This window comes from Arvicola amphibius, chromosome 6 (assembly GCF_903992535.2).
Source record: "Arvicola amphibius chromosome 6, mArvAmp1.2, whole genome shotgun sequence".
Lineage (NCBI taxonomy): Eukaryota > Metazoa > Chordata > Mammalia > Rodentia > Cricetidae > Arvicola > Arvicola amphibius.
Genome location: NC_052052.2, coordinates 23,029,960 through 23,046,315, shown reverse-complemented (window position 1 = coordinate 23,046,315; position 16,356 = coordinate 23,029,960). Strand labels below are relative to the sequence as shown.

General features: G+C 43.0%; 1 protein-coding gene across 3 annotated transcripts; it reads left to right on the top strand.

Annotated features, from left to right (window-relative positions):
* The first annotated feature begins 157 nt into the window (after positions 1 to 157).
* Zbtb8os (zinc finger and BTB domain containing 8 opposite strand) lies at positions 158 to 11,692 on the top strand. 3 transcript variants are annotated; one of them, XM_038335201.1, is made up of 8 exons: positions 158 to 680; positions 2,858 to 2,989; positions 4,655 to 4,679; positions 5,872 to 5,993; positions 6,167 to 6,249; positions 8,087 to 8,139; positions 9,142 to 9,178; positions 11,342 to 11,692. In XM_038335201.1, the coding sequence occupies exons 1-8, from the start codon at positions 584 to 586 to the stop codon at positions 11,426 to 11,428; spliced, it is 636 nt and encodes a 211-aa protein (XP_038191129.1). In that variant the 5' UTR covers positions 158 to 583; the 3' UTR covers positions 11,429 to 11,692. The 3 variants fall into 3 exon arrangements, with proteins under 3 accessions (XP_038191129.1, XP_038191130.1, XP_038191131.1); XM_038335202.1 differs by lacking the exon at positions 2,858 to 2,989 and having other exon boundaries at positions 168 to 680; XM_038335203.1 differs by lacking the exons at positions 2,858 to 2,989; positions 8,087 to 8,139 and having other exon boundaries at positions 553 to 680.
* The last annotated feature ends 4,664 nt before the right edge of the window (positions 11,693 to 16,356 follow it).

Sequence of the window (16,356 nt, the reverse complement as noted above, 5' to 3'; positions counted from 1 at the left end):
TGGCCGCGGCCAATGAAGACGCACACAGTCGCTTTTCGCGGGGCCCGGGCGCGCGCTCCGCCCTTCCCCCCCCCTCAGGCCGGATCAGTGCGCGCGCGCACACCCCCTGCTGGGCCGAGTCCCGTGCAGGTCACGTGAACGGTTTAGCCTTCACACGCTCACGCGCAGCCATTTTCTTCGGGGCCCGTTATGCTAACGACTCCTTCAGGGTAGCGAAAGAAATTTGAAGTGTTTCTGGGTCTGGTTAGCAACTCCGAGGAGAAAAATGCATCAGCGTTTAGACTTACAGGTGCCTAACTCAAGGTGTCTTTTAACTTACTCCCTTCGATTTTAGGAAGAACTAGTAGTAATAAGTGCAAAGCGTAGGATACTTATTATTACTGATCTATTAAAACATGCTATGTAGAAGGCAGGACCTAGGCTAGAAGGTGCAATAGGTAGTATCCTTCCGCCAGCCCCGAGAATAGAGTCCTGGTCCTTTTAGCCTGGCTGCCAAGGGGGTGGGGTGTAGGGCGGAAGTTATGGCGCAGGACCGAAGTCTAGCTGCTGAAGGGCGGAAGTAGAGTCCTGAAGTCTTGCAATCATGGCTCAAGAAGAGGAAGATGTAAGAGATTACAATTTGACGGAGGAACAGAAGGCGATCAAGGACAAGTATCCTCCGGTCAATCGAAAGTACGAATGTGAGTAGGTGGCTCACATCTCTTGCGGAGGGCGACCTCAGCGCCTTACCTGCAGCTTCCTGTCTCGCCCATTCTTTGCTCCACAGGTGCTCCTGGTATAATCTCAAGTGTGCCCGCATTGTAGATCGTTTTGTACCTACTATAGGGGGAAGGTGAAGAAAAATATGACTTTATTTGGGAAGAAGAAACCTGAGCCCCTGTTTCTCCTTACAGTCTCCTAAAGGTCCACGTGTGGCTAAACCACATTTACCTTTCTTCTCTGGGGATGTAGCTCAGTGGTATACCTCTTGCCCAACATTTATCTTTATAAATTATACTAGCGCTCTAATTTTATTTTCGAGCGTTTCCTGGGTTGTCGTCCTCAAGTTTCTCCCAGTAGAATAGTGTGACCACGCTAGCTGACTGGGAAAGTAATCAAGGGATGCCTGTCTGTCTCCACAGCCCAAGGTCGGATATTATTATATACTTAATGAATATATTGCATCACGTTAAAAGATATTTGAAATAAGAAATACCACTCTAAACTTTGACACAATAAGTTTTTTTTTACAGAAATGTGATTCATGTTCATTAAAATAGGGTTATTATTTTTAAATGAGTATTTTGAGATTGTTGGGGTTTTTTCTTTTTTTCGTTAAAGACCCTGTGTCAACCTCCACACCTTTAATTACAACCCTCGGGCGGAAGAGGCAGGAAGATCTCTGAATTTGAGCCAGCCTGGTCCACACAGTGAGTTCCAGGACAGCCAGGGCTACAGAGTAAAACCCTGTCTCAGAAACAAACAAGACTCTTGTGTCTTTAATGGGTCTGCTAGACCAGTGAGTGCATGAGCTGGTCTACCACTGAGCTTCAGCACTAAAGTAATCTTTGAAGATAGGGTTTCTGAGATGAAAGAATTGGAGAACCACCCTGTTTAGCAATAGATCATCTTTTTATAAAATTTTAAAGAATTGAGTATAACTAACATATACAGGAGTAACGTGTTAAGCTTTGCTTTTTGTGTGACAGGGTATCAGCCTAACCCTCACTGGCCTGGATCTCACAATGTGGACCAAACTTAGAATGATCCTCCTGTCTCCCCTTCCTTCCTTGGTGCTGGAGTCACAGACTTGAGCAACCACACCTGGCCCCGATTATTATGGCTGCTAAACAGATACACCTGTGTGAGCAGCTCTCACTTTGAGATAGGACAGTTCTGTCATCTTAGAACATTCCCTCCGTTCCTTTCCAGTCTCTTAGCCTTGAAGCCATTTCCTATTGTATTTTCTATTTCTAGAGTGTAATTTTCTATGTTAGCGGTTCATAGGAATGAACCCATACTCTCTTCTTTTATGTTGGGGGCTTCTTCGCCCCCATCAAAGGTAGCACAGGCAGACACAAATTGGAGTACGGTGACGCTGATGGTGAAAATGAGCTTCACTCGGTTCACATAGCGACTGTTTACAAGGAGAGTGAGGAGGGCAGGGCAAGGCTCCTAAGTCAGGAGTAACAAAGTACAATAGATTAGTCATTATAATTGCTATAGTCAGCAAGCCAAGGCCAGCCAGTTCTATCTGTTCCCTGGCAGTTTGGGAAGTTTGAGTTCTAGCCTCCCACAGACTTGAGACAAGAGGCTGGGCTGTGGGAATGCTAACATCTCAAAGAACAGGTCCTTGGAAAGATTCTTTGGAGCCAGAAAGGATACATATTCACAGTTTTTGGGCTTCTTTGGTACTTGCTGTAAAATAGGGAGATTAGGAGCCTTTTATCAAGTGTTGGCTAGAACAAAAAGGGAATTCTCTAACCTCTCTTAGGCTTTTCTCAGGGAAGCATTTTAACTAAGACTTGTGCTCTATCTGAGATGTGGCCTTCTGCTACTAGAAGCCATAATAGACTTTAGTCAAATGCGGGTGTTCTGATAAAGCAGTTATATACTATGAGTTCTGCAGTTCCCAACAATAATTTGAGATTTATGTTAATGCTTATTTATTTACTTCATTTGTTATAGCAGAGATTCAATTCAGGGTAATTCTCTACTCCTCTACTAATCTCCATCCCTCACTCCCCTCCTTTTAAACTTACTCTCATTGGGGTCCGTGGTCTTTGGAAACATGACATTCTATGAACTTCATACCTGAGCGCAATACATATACCAGACTGGCCTCAAACTGATGACCTTCCTACCGCACCCAACTTAGATGTTTTAGGATACCCAGCACTCCAGATGGAGGTTGAGGCAGAAGGATCAGACCAGCCGGGACTGCATTGGGAGACTCAGTGTCTAAAATCAAAGCAGAATGAGACAAAACACCTAGAAGACTCCTGCCTTGGTACTTTCCAGAATTTGTCATTCGTTTAAATATGAACAAAGTGGGTAGGCTACTTTGTTTATAAAATAATACTAGGAAAGACTTAACTTTGAGTAATTATGTAATAATAGGTCTCACTTCCTTGTGTTTTCCTACTTTTAAGAATTTTTCTCTAATTTTTTGTAGATTTGTTTATGCTTTATGTGTATGAGTGTTTTGAGGGATGTATATACGTGCACCACATGCATGCCTATTACCCATTAAGGTAATTGGATCCCCTGGAACTGGAGTTACAAGTGATTGGGAGCCCCCATTCAGTGCTGCAAATCCACATTTTCTGCAACCAGCAAGTGCTCATGGATGAGCCATCCATCCAGCACCATCTCTTATTTGCTTTAGCTTCATATATGTGATGTGTCAGTGTATATGTGCATGTTCAGGGGTGTGAGTGCACATGTGCACAGAAATCAGGACAACCTTGGATGTCAGTCCTTTTCTGCTTTCCCTTTTTTTTTTTTTTTCAAAGCAGGGTTTCTCTGTGGAATAGCCTTGTCTATCTTGGAACTAGTTGTGTAGACAAGGCTGGCCTTGAACTCAGAGATTTGCCTGCCTCTGCCTCCCGAGTGCTGGGGTTAAAGGAGTGTACCACCACCACTCGGCATTTTCTGTCTTCTTTGAGACGGGGTCTCTTGGCCCAGGAATATCTAGATCAGTGGTTCTCAACCTTCCTGATGCTGCGACCCTTTAAAACAGTTCCTCTTGTTGTGCTGACCCCCAACCATAAGATGATTTTCATTGCTACTTCATAACCGTAATCTTGCTACCATTATGAATTGTAGTGTACATATGTGTATTTTCTGATGGTTTTAGGTGACCCCTGAGAAAGGGTCATGACCCACAGGTTGAGAACCACTGATACAGTGATTCTTGTTTCCTCTTCCCATTTCCTGTAAGCATACTAGGATAATCAATACGTGTGCTGCTGTGTCCACTTTAACATGGATTCTGGAGATCAGAACTCTCTTCATAGTGCCTTGCACAGCATGTGCTTTTACCTACTCAGCCATCTCTCCAGATTACACTTTATTTCTTGTGTGTATGGGGCGGGGCGAAGGATGAGTGCGTGGGGCGAAGGGCAATTTCCAGGAGTCAGTCTTCTCCTTCCACTAGATGGTTCAGGACAGTAAGTGCCTTTAGCCACTGAGCTATTCCCTTGCCTTTTTTTTTTTTTAAATATTTATTTGTTTTATGTGTATTAGTGACCTGTCTTCATACACACCAGAAGAAGGAATCAGATCCCATTACAGATGGTTGTGGGCCACTATGTGGTTGCTGAGAATTGAATTCAGGTCCTCTGGAACAGTAGCCAGTGCTCTCAACCGCTGAGCCATTTCTCTAGCCCCCTCTTTTTCTTTTTTTTAAAGATGCGGCGTTATTGTATACCAGGATTTAGTAGCTTGGGCTGGGCTAGAATTTGTGATCCACCTGCCTTGGCTACTTAAGTACTAGGATTACAGGTGTGAGCCTAATCTCCCACTAGGATGATGTTCTTAATGAGTAACAATAGGCTAGAGGTCCTTTCAACTGCTGTTCCTGCCTGCTGCCTGTTAACACCGTAGGGTAATGTTTGTCTGTTTTGAGGATCAAGTTGAGTGGCTTACACATATTTTTCCCTTTCTCCCTCAGATTTGGATCATACGGCTGATGTCCAGTGAGTACAAGAGTTATTCCTCTAAACTATGTCTTTAAATACAAGGATGAATGTTTTAGTTTTTTAATAAAAAAATTCAATTACATTTACTTTTCCAATATTTATTTTATTGCCAGGCGGTGGTGGCACACATCTTAAATCCCAGCACTTGGGGGGCATAGGCAGGCAAATCTTTGTGAGTTTGAGGCAAGCCTGGACTATAGAGTGAGTTCCAGGACAGGCTCCAAAGCTACAGAGAAACCCTGACTCAGTTTATTATCTTATGTGTATGGATATGTTGCCTGAATGTATATATGTACCACATGTGTCCCTGGAGCCTGAGATCAGAAGAGGTGGTCAGATGGGACTGGAATAAAGATGGTTGTGAGACACCATGTGGGTACTAGAACTGGAACCTGGGTCTTCTGCAAGAGCAAGAAATGCTCTTAACCACTAAGCCAACTCTCCACCTCTATCTTTTCTTTTCTTTTCTTTTTTTTTTTGAAAGATTTATATTTATTATGTATATAGTGTTCTGCCTGCATGTGTTCCTGCAAGCCAGAAGATGGCACTGGATCTTAGTGCAGATGGTTGTGAGCCACCATGTGGTTGCTGGGAATTGAACTTAGGACCTCTAGAAGGGCAGTCAGTGCTCTTAACCACTGAACCATCTCTCCAGCCCACTATCTTTTCTTTTTTAAGATAGGGTCTCACTGTATAGCCCTGGCTGGCCTGGAATTTGTTATATAGATATACAGATCAGGCTGGCCTCAAACTCATAGAGATCCACCTTTCTCTGCCTCCTGAGTGTTGGGGTGAAAGGCGTGCCCCACCATGTAATGACATTTTTATTTTGTGTGGTGTGTGTGAGAGAGACGCACGTGTGTGGAGAAAACATGAGTGCTACAGTTCATGTGTGGAGGTCAGAAGGCAAATTGGGGGAGTCAGGCTTGGTGGCAAGCACCCTTACCTGCTGAGCAAACTTCCTGGCCCAAGTGTATTTCTTTCTCCTTTTATTTTGTTTTGCTCTAAATGTAAAATGATGGTCTAAAAGCATCCAATTTTGATGCCTTTAAATTAGACATCTAGTTTTATATTTATTAAATTGATTTCTTTTGACTTTGTTGTGGAATTTTCTCTCTTGTAGTGGATTATATTATAAACACTGTGGCTCCTTTTATTTTTGTCTTAATTTTAATTTTTATTTTTTTAGGTTACATGCATGGGGAGATACCCTGGAGGAAGCATTTGAACAGTGTGCCATGGCCATGTTTGGTTACATGACAGATACTGGCACTGTGGAACCCCTCCAAACAGTAGAAGTAGAAACCCAAGGTAACTGATTTATTCTCAAGGGAAAATTATTATATTTGAATATATTGTCACAGTAAGAACAATAGGATAGATTATGAATTTTTAAATGAGCCAGAGAACTTCATTGTACTTTAACCAAACTCCTGGAGAGCAGTCACTAAGCATCATCCTTTCGTGGTCTCGTCCCTGTGTAGGAGATGACTTGCAGTCTCTGCTGTTTCACTTTTTGGATGAGTGGCTTTACAAGTTCAGTGCTGATGAATACTTCATACCCCGGGTAAGCACAGGGTTTGGTTTCCTTGTTTGTTGAGTAAGTAGGTTCTTTGTTCATATTGTAAAATTGAGCCAATAATTGAAAATAAGGTATATGATCCAAAAACCAGTTCATATAGACTTGTAAGGTAATGTTGATTTGTACAAATTATGGGTCTTTTTTTTAAGATGTGGGTTTTGTTGTTGTTGTTGTTAAAAGATTTATTTATTTATTTACTTAATGTACACTGTACTTAATGTTTCGCCTGCATATACTGTGTGAGGGTGTCGGATCCCCTAGAACTATAATTATAGACAGCTGTGAGCTGCCATGTAGGTGCTGGGAATTGAACCCAGGTTCTCTGGAAGAGCAGTCAATGCTTGTAAACCTCTGAGCCATCTCTCCAGCCTCAGGTGTTGTTTTTTAAGACAGGGTTTCTCTGTAGCTTTGAAGCCTATTTTGGAACTCCCTCTGTAGACCAGGCTGGCCTTATACTCACAGAGATCCACCTGTCTCTGCCTCTTGAGTGCTAGGATTAAAGGCATGTGCCATAGCCACCTAGCTTGATTTTAGATTTCTTCTTCGGTTTTCTTTTTTGATTATTTTATGTGCATTGTTGTTTTGCCTGTATGTCTGTGTGAGGGTATCAGATCTTGGAGTTACAGACAGTTGTTATCTGCCATGTAGGTGCTGGGAATTGAACTCGGGTCCTCTATAAGAGCAGTTGGTGCTCTTAACCACTGAGTCATCTCTCTAGCTGATTTTAGATTTCTTAATGGAAAAAAAAAAAAGGAAAAGGCAAATGCAAAATGCTTGCTGCGGTCAGCCTCTAGGACACCTGTCCAGCATCTGACACACGACCCTTGTGTTTGCAGAAGTCCATTTGTCCCTCCTTTATCTGTTCCTCACATATATCCCTCTGAGTCACTCCTCCCACAAAGCTGAAGAGGGCAGTGTTGTTACAGACAGACTGACCACAATTAGAACTGTGCATCTCCTCTAAAGAGATATTCTTTTAATTTTTTCCTTGTTGATGCTGGGATTTAAGGTTGCACATCCTGAACACTGTGATCTACTACAGCTATTCCTGCAGCAGCCCCTTGACTCATTCACCTATGGAACCATGAGACAGGGTTTCGTGTATCTTAAGACTGGCCTCATATTCACTTTGTGGTGAAGCATTGCCTTCAACTCCTAATCCTTCTGTATCTATCTCCTGCGTGCTTTGGGCATGTGGCAGCACACCTGGCTTTCACTGCTGGATTTAGGTTGTCTACTTCTCAAGGATACTTCCCTTGAATAAATAATAAAAGACCTTGTTTTCTTGTGCTTTACTTGACATTTTAATTTTCTTTGTTTCAGAGAAGTATGATTCTGTGTTCTAGAAAATGTGATAAGCTAGAGGTATATTAGTTAATGTCCCAATATGAATTTGGTTTGTTTTGAGACAGGGTCTTATTCCTTATCCCAAGTGGCCCTGGCCTCAGGCCCCTCGCCTGAGTTCAAGAACTCAGGTTATAAGCATTTGCCAAGTATATAAGCATTATATACTTGGCTGACTCTTCTTTTTTTAACTAATGATTTTTTGGGCTGGGGTTGTAGCTCAGTTGGAAGAATACTTACTTAGCATTCCCCAAACCCTGGTTTCAATTTCTGGCTCTCCATAAAAGCCACCATGGTGGCACATGCTTGTGATCCCACCACTGTGGAGATGAAGGCAGAAGGGTCTGGAATGCATGGTTATCATTGGCTGTATTTTGAGGCTCACTTGACTAAATGTATGACCTTGTCTAAAAAATAATTTTAAAATAAAGTTAATTAACTAGTTAATAATTAAAATGTTAATTTGTTTCCTCTTTAGGAAGTGAAAGTACTCAATATTGATCAAAAAAATTTCAAGTTACGGTCAATTGGGTAAGTTTTGAAACTAGTTATGTAGCAAGTTATGAAAGAAGTTAAAATATAGTCTCCATTGATTCCAGTGGGCGAAACAACAAATACAAATGGTGAGCCAGGAGAACTGCACCTTGCTCGGCCTGGAGGTTGAGCTGAGGGAAACCGCCTGAGTGGTAGAGACTCGGGAACCTGTGGAAATAAAGTTCTTTCTGATTCCTAAGCTCGACTCCCAATTTCAAATGTTTTATTTTGTATGTGTGGGTGTTTACCTGCATGCACGTTTGTTCACCACATGTGTGCCTAGTGCCTGCAGAAGACAGAAGAGATGTCATATCCCCTGGGGCTGGAGTTACAGACAGTTGTGAGCTGCTGTGTGAGCGCTGAGAGGTGAACCTGGGTCCTCTGGAAGGGCAGCCACTGCCCTTAACCACTGAGCATCTCCAGCCTCAAGATGATCCCAGCAATTGCTATTTGGTTTTTCAAGATAGGATAGCCCTGGCTGTCTTAGCACTCACTCTGTAGACCAGGCTGCCCCTAAACTCAGGGCTCTGCCTGCCTCCACCTCCCAGTGCTATGATTAAATGTGTGCCACCATGCTCAGCTTGATCCCTATTTTGTTAGCAACATCTAAAGCATAATTAGAGCCCGCGGATCATGTACTTTGTTCTTCATTAGACCTGTGCATCTTATTCATCCGATCCTGCCATCTCTTTCTGCTTCTCTAGTTTGGGACTGCATTTATAACGCTTACTTTAAAATGTAGAGAATAGGGGCTGGAGAGATGGCTCAGTGGTTAAGAGCATTGCCTGCCCTTCCAAAGGTCCTGAGTTCAATTCCCAGCAACCACATGGTGGCTCACAACCATCTGTAATGGGGTCTGGTGCCCTCTTCTGGCCTGCAGGCATACACACAGACAGAATATTGTATACCTAATAAATAAATTTTTTAAAATGTAGAGAATAAAATAAAAAATAGGAAATTGTAGAAATAGTAACCATGTTTTTAACTTTCCTCCTCAAGGTGGGGAGAAGAGTTTTCACTGTCCAAGCACCCCCAGGTATGTGTCTTTACGAGTCGAGCCCTTGAGAGCATCTTGTCCTCTCTTCTGTAGAATCTGCGAATGCAAAGTAAACTCAGTTTTAATTGGTGTAAAGTGGCAGGTTTGTGCAAGTGTCTCTTACTCAGCTGGATGATTCATGCGTCTGTTTGGTCAGTTAGCAGTCAGCACTGGGCTCAAGGGTCAAGTTTGTTACAGATTGTGAAGAATTTTAAAGTCTGGTTTTTTCTTTGTTTGGATGGACTTTTTGCTTATTTTTGAAACAGAATCTCTTCACCTCTTAACCTCTGTCTGTCTTTCACTAGACTGGAACTCACTATGTAGATCAGAGATCTCCTTGTCTCTTCCTGACCCGGAGGACTGAAATTACAGGCACGGGCCACCAGAGGCTTAGTCTCCTCCTCAGTGAAGATGCTGGGAAAAATGTTCTCTCTCTGTCTCTCTGGGAATTGGATGTAGGGCTTGTGCATGATGCACAAATGCTCCTCTACTGAGCTATATCTCCAGCCCTCTTTTTACTTTTCCTTTTTTCAAAGATTTTTTTATTATGTATACAGTGTTCTGTTTGCATATATTATTGCATGCTAAAAGAGGGCATCAGATCTCATCAGCTCTCCAACCCCCCTCTTTTTACTTTTAAAAAATTTGGAGGCTGGAGAGATGGCTCAGAGGTTAAGAGCACTGGCTGCTCTTCCAGAGGACCTGAGTTCAATTCCCAGCAACCACATGGTGGCTCACAACCATCTGTACTGAGATCTGGCACCCTCCTCTGGAATGCGGGCATACATCGAGGCAGAATGTTGTATACATAATAAATAAATAAAAAAAATCATTTGGAAATCCAGGTGTAGTGGTATACACCTTTGATTCCAACACTCAGAAGGAAGAGACAGGAAAATCTCTCTGAGTTTGAGGCCAGCCTGGTCTACATAGCAAGTTCCAGGACAGCAAAAATCACATGGAGACCCTGTCTCAAACAAATAAACAAATTCATTTGGAAATGACTGCAGAAAAAGGGACAGACTAGTAACATAGTTAGCTAGCTGAGGAAGACTGTGGTCAATAAAGAAGCAGAGTTTTATTTTATCTGGTTTTATTTAGCTAGGAGGTTTTGTAGCAGGTTTATATGCAAAGCGTAAATGGGTAAGGAGGGAGAGATACACTGGAGAGGGAGAGGATGTGGAACGTTGTTAAGTGGTGGTGGTGTGGAATCGGTTCATAGGTGTGGAGTTGGCCTTCTCATAGGTCTGGAACAGGCCATTCATTACTGCAGGAACGGCAGACAGAGGACAGAGTAGATGATGGGTTGACTGTGGATGTATGAGTTCCTTCCTACTGACAGCTCTTAGCTTCTTTAAGAAGCATTGTTGATTGAGAGTGAGAATGGAGAGGAGATGCCTGGGGAGAACATGTGAAGTGTTCCTGGGGGAGAAAAGCTGCCTGTGTAGATTACTGGTCAGTAAACAGCCACTTGAGATATGCATGTGTGTGTGTCTGGTGGCAGTGCGTCCGATGGAAAGTAGAGTTTGATGTAGGGGATGAGAGAGGGAAACTACAAATGGTGTCACTGTCTCCTGTGGCATCTTCACATTTCACATGTCTTTGCATTAGAGCGAGCAGATGCCCCTCACCTATTACCTGGTATATTATTATTACAGATTCTTTATAGAGTTGGAAGAAACGTAAGAGGACATCTAATCCTTTTGTTCTAAACTGGGACAGGGTGTGGGGTACTGTCATGTATCAGAATCATCAGAATCCTGGGAGAGCTCTGACCTGTGTCATTCTCTGTCACTCTCTAGCCAGACCTGCAAAGAAAAGAATCCGTAAGGAGTGGGTAGGGACAAGGGGAGTCCTAGGCTAGAGTAGAAAAGCTTGTGTTGTTTGGTCTGACTCATTTTATAAATAAAAAACAGATCTGTGCCCAGCCAGTTCGATGGCCGCCCCGACTAGCCAGCTAGTGCCTGCGTTAGCGCTGGCTCCTCCAAGTCTCACGGCTCTTTCCGTTGTGCTCCGCTCCTCAGTTTCTCATGCCAGCACCCCCTCCAAACTAACTTGATAGCCACCAGTTTCTCGTGTCAGAATTGCAGTTGGACTTTCTGCCAGTTCCTACTAAAAATTCTAAATCCAGTTTCTTTCTTTTTCCTTTAACTCCAACTTCAGGGAACAGAAGTCAAAGCAATAACATACTCGGCAATGCAAGTCTACAATGAAGAGAAACCTGAAGTGTTTGTGATCATCGACATTTAAGATACCTAAGGAAGAAAGGAAGAAAGAAAGAAAGAAAGAAAGAAAGAAAGAAAGAAAGAAAGAAAGAAAGAAAGAAGAAAGACTCTTAGGAAGATCTGACCCGTTGTCTTCCTTTTAACAAAATGCAGCGATTTATTTTCTATAGTGTCTTTGCTAAATGGAACTAGAGAACTGGGAGTTTACAGTGTGACTCCCGAAATGGAGAACCAGTGTGTAGCCTTGGTCTATGAGTCCTAGGTAATGAATTCTTCGATTATTGAGGAACACTCTTGTACTTGGTCATTTGCAGCAGTAGCCTTACACCTTCCGCTGGAATACAAGCACTCCAGCATGGTCTCAGAAGGGAATACCCATGATGCACGCAGCCGCTGGACCTGCATCCAATTCCAAACAAAATAATTTGAACCAGGTCTGACAGACAGTCTATGCCTGTGATCACAACACTCAGGATCCTGAGCTTGAGGCCAGCTTTGGCTGTAGAATGAGTTTGAGGCTAGCCTGGGCAACTTAACATGGCCCTGTCTCAAAAAAGGAAAGTGTAGGGCAGGGAGAGCATGCACCATGAGGTTGTGTTTTCTTAGGTTGCTAAGGGACAGGGCCATCCTGTGTTCTGGCTGGTTCTGAGTGGAACCCTCGGGAAAATGGACTAGACTAGAGGTGTCCTGGGTTTTTTTGGTTTGTTTGTTTGTTGTTTGTTTGTTTGTTTGTTTTTTGGGCAGGTTCTCTGTGTAACACCTCTAGCTGTCCTGGCCTTGAATTTACAGAGATCCACCTGCTTCTGCCTCCCAAGTGCTGGGATTAAAGGTGTGCACCACCATCACCAGGCTCTGATAGCAATACTTCATATTTTTTCTTTTTAAAATATTTTTTATGGTTTATTTAACCTTATTTTGTGTGCATTGGTGTAAAGGTGTCAGATCCCCTGCAACTGGATCTTAAGATAGTTGTGAGTTGCCATGTGGTTGCTGGGAATTGAACCCCGGTCCTCTGGAAGAGCAATCAGTGCTCTTAACCACTGAGCCATCTCTCCAGCCCCAACTTCATATTTTCTCATAAGAAATATCTGATACTGTACCTTACATATAGACCCTTAGACATATAACTTTATTTTTACTTATTTTCACAGTGTTGGGAATTAAGCCCCATCACAGTAACCAACGGCTTTACCACTGAGTTTATAATTCAGCCCTAAAGTGAAATTTTATTTATGTTTACTTATTTATTTTTTTTCCAGACAGGGTTTCTTTGTGTATCCCTAGCTGTCCTGGAACTCACTCTATAGACCAGGCTGGCCTAGAACTAAGAGATCCTCCTGTTTTTGCCTTCAGAGTGCTGGAATTAAATGCATACACTACCACGAACTGACTTTCTGCTGTTATTTTATTTTATTTTTTTTTTTTTTTTTGAAGACCAGGTCTTGCTATGTAAACCAGGTTGGCCTTGAGCTCATAGTGCCTGCCTCTGCCTACTAAGTACTGAGATTAAAGATGTACCCCAATAGATTATAATTTTATTAAAACCAGTCTATGCATCCAATTAGAGAAGAAAAATGTTTTTGGTGTTTTTTTTTTTTTCTTTAATGGCTCAGACATGGTGGTACATACTTTAAATCTCAGCAGAAACGGATGGATCTGAGAATCTGAGGCTAGCCTGCTCTACATGATGAGTTTCAGGATGGTCATCTCTAAAGAGAGACTTTATCTCGAAAAACCAAATTAAAAAATGCTCTGGGTTTGATTTGAAGCCCTAATTTCTCTTGAGGGATTCTCTCAGGATCAAATATGCAAAGCTGGCCTTGTTACCAGACTGAGGTTCTCGGGCGGCGCCAGATTCCGTCAGGGTCTCCGCAGGCTGCGTCGTTTTCTCTGGTTCTCTGATGCAGATAGCAATGTTAATGAGGAGGCCACGACAAGCAGCTCCAAAAACGACTGCAACCGGATGACTGAGGATATTTTTTCTTTTTCTTTCTTTTTTTTTTCTAGATAGTTTCTTTGTGAAACATCCATATCTGTCCTGGAACTCACTCTAGATCAGACTGGTCTCAAACACTCAAGAGATCCACCTGCCTCTGCCTCCTGAGTGCTAAAATTAAAGGCGTGCGCCACCACCATTGCCCAGTGGGTATTGCTTCTTACTGCCTTAGACAAGTTTGGTCAATTTCACCTAATTGGCAAGGAGATAATTTCCTTCCAATTCATAGCAAGTTTGCTACTGTTATGAATCCTAATGTAAACATTTTTGAAGATAAAGGTTTACCGAAGGGCTTGAGACCCACAGGTTGAGAACCACTGCTCCAGCAGGTGCCCTGGAGGGCTGGTTAGTGGGGACAACTGTAAGGAATTCTTGTTTCAAGTGCTGGTGGCCCTGGAGTAGACCGTGGTGGTGTACCTGAGAAGCAACACGGACCATTTGCAAACAGCTCACTCTCACAGACAAAGCTCCTGTCAGAAAGTTTCCACTCGGGCCTAACAACTACAGGTCAGATTAAGTTGTAATCTCACTGAGAAGCTATATGAAAAAGCACATCATAAAGAATACAATGTGCCGGGTGGTGGTGGCGCACACCTTTAATCCCAGCACTCAGGAGGCAGAGGCAGGCAGATCTCTGTGAGTTTGAGACCAGTATAGTCTACAAAGCAAATTCCAGGACAGGCTCCAAAGTTAGAGAGAAACCCTGTCTTGAAAAACAGAGTTCAGAAGACGAGATGAATTCTTTGAAACTTGAGTTACTACAGATAGTTGTAGATGCTGGAAATCAAACTCAGGTCCTCTGCAAGAGTAAGTGCTCTTAACCATCTCTCCAGTGCTTCAGTTTATTTATTTTGGTTTTTCGAGACAGGATTTCTCTGTGTAGCTCTGGCTGTCCTGGAACTCCCTCTGTAGACCAGGCTGACCTCGAACTCTGAGATCCACCTGCCTCTGTTTCCCAAGTGCTGGGATTAAAGGCATGCACCACCTTGCCTCGCTGCTCCAGTTCGTGGCTCTTCACAAACTCCCTTGACTTTTTAGCATTATGTACTTCCTGATTTTATTTATTATTCTTTGTGTGTGGTACATGTATATGGTGTGGAGGTGTGTGGAGACCAGGGTAGGATGTCCACAGTCTTCCTCAGCTATTCTCTGTTAAGCCACGGTCTCTCAGTGAGCTGCAGGCACAGCATTCTGTCATGGCTGACTAGCCTGATGGCTCTCAGCACCACCTGTACTCACCCACACACATCCGTGGCTTTTTCACATGGGCTCTAGGAATTCAAACTCGGGTCCTCATGCTTGCAAAGCAATTATACTTACTGTGCCATAGTGTGTGTGTGTACTGTGTGTACAACTGCGTAAATGCATATATATGCAGGTGCCTGTGTAAGCCAGAGGTCAATGCCAGCTGTCTCCTCTATCACTCTCTGTCTTAGTTCCTGAGACAGGGCTTTTTTTAAAAAAATATTTATTTATTATGTATACAATATTCTGTCTGTGTGTATGCCTGAAGGCCAGAAGCAGGCACCAGACCTCATTACATGGTTGTGAGCCACCATGTGGTTGCTGGGAATTGAACTCAGGACCTTTAGAAGAGCAGACAATGCTCTTAACCTCTGAGCCATCTCTCAAGCCTGAGACTGTTTCTTTAAGTGAACTTGGAACTCATTTCTCGGATCTGCTCATCCCCATGTACCCAGTCAACATGGATTACATATGGCACTAGCCATGTATGGATTTTCACATGGGTTAAAGACCAAATTCAAGTCCTTATGCCTTCAGGAACAAGCACTTTTTCTACTGAACCATCCCCATCCTCTCTACTTAATTCCCCCCAACAATATTAGCTGATAAAAGTAATTTTTAGCAAGATTTATTTTTATATGCATGGGTATTTATTTTTATATACATGTATGCAAGCATACATGTATGCCTGTGTGTCACATACATGCAGTGCCCAGCAATAGCAGATGAAGATTTGGGGTCCTCTGAACTGTAGTTACCAATCCAGCTCCTCTGAAAGAGCAGCCAGTGCTCTTGTGGTGAGCTCTTTCCAGCCACTCAAGAGGATTATTATTATTTATTGGCTTTTTTCCTTTTTTTAAAATTTATTTATTGGCTCTTCAAGACAGGGTTTCTCTGTGTTGTCCTGGAACTCTGTAGACGTGGCTGACCTTGAACTCACAGAGATTCACCTGCCTCTGCCTCCTGAGTGCTGGGATTAAAGGTGTGCATCACTATGCCCAGCGAGTAATATTAATTTTATGACAAAAAAAATTCAACTATGAGCCAGGTGGTGGTGGCACATGCCTTTAATCCCAGTACTTGGGAAGCAGAGGCAGGTAGGTGGATCTCTATGAGTTTGAGGCCAGCCTGGTCTACAGAGTTAGTGCCAGGACAGGCTCCAAAGCTACACAGAGAAACTCAAAACAACAAAAGAACTCACTAGCTCAGAAAAAAAAATAACTTTATGTTTTACCTGTATGTATGTCTGTATACCACTGGAGCACCTGGTGCCCATGGAGGTCAGAAGTAGGTGCCAGATCCCCTGGAAGTGGAGTCACAGATGGTTGTGAGCTGCAATGCTAGGAATCGAACATGTGTCCTCTGAAGAGCTTGTGCTCTTAACTGCTTGACCGTCTCTCCAAGCCCCTAGACTTGAAGGTTTTAATAAATTTCCTGTTGGGTAGCCAGACTCCCAAATTCTGTCTTATTTGGTTCCTTATGAGATTTAGGTTTAAAATGGGTTAACATTTTGCAGGCGGGTTTATTGGCGGGTGAGGGTGAGGGGCCCTGCCACCACGCTTGATGATTGGAATTCCATTCTACGTGGTAGAAGAGAACCAACTCCTACAAATTCTCTTTCGGCTCCCATACATGTCCTAGCACCTGCCCACATCCTCCTCCAAACAAAATGAATACAGAAAAATGTGATAGAAGATTGTCTTAAAGTTTTG

What these genes read in the sequence shown, in the direction of transcription:
- Zbtb8os (XM_038335201.1), top strand. Translation starts at nt 584, where the DNA reads ATGGCTCAAGAAGAGGAAGATGTAAGAGATTACAATTTGACGGAGGAA. An exon ending in GGTCAATCGAAAGTACGAAT is followed by an intron (nt 681 to 2,857) that starts GTGAGTAGGTGG and finishes CACCCAACTTAG; the next exon opens with ATGTTTTAGGATACCCAGCA. An exon ending in CCTAGAAGACTCCTGCCTTG is followed by an intron (nt 2,990 to 4,654) that starts GTACTTTCCAGA and finishes TTTCTCCCTCAG; the next exon opens with ATTTGGATCATACGGCTGAT.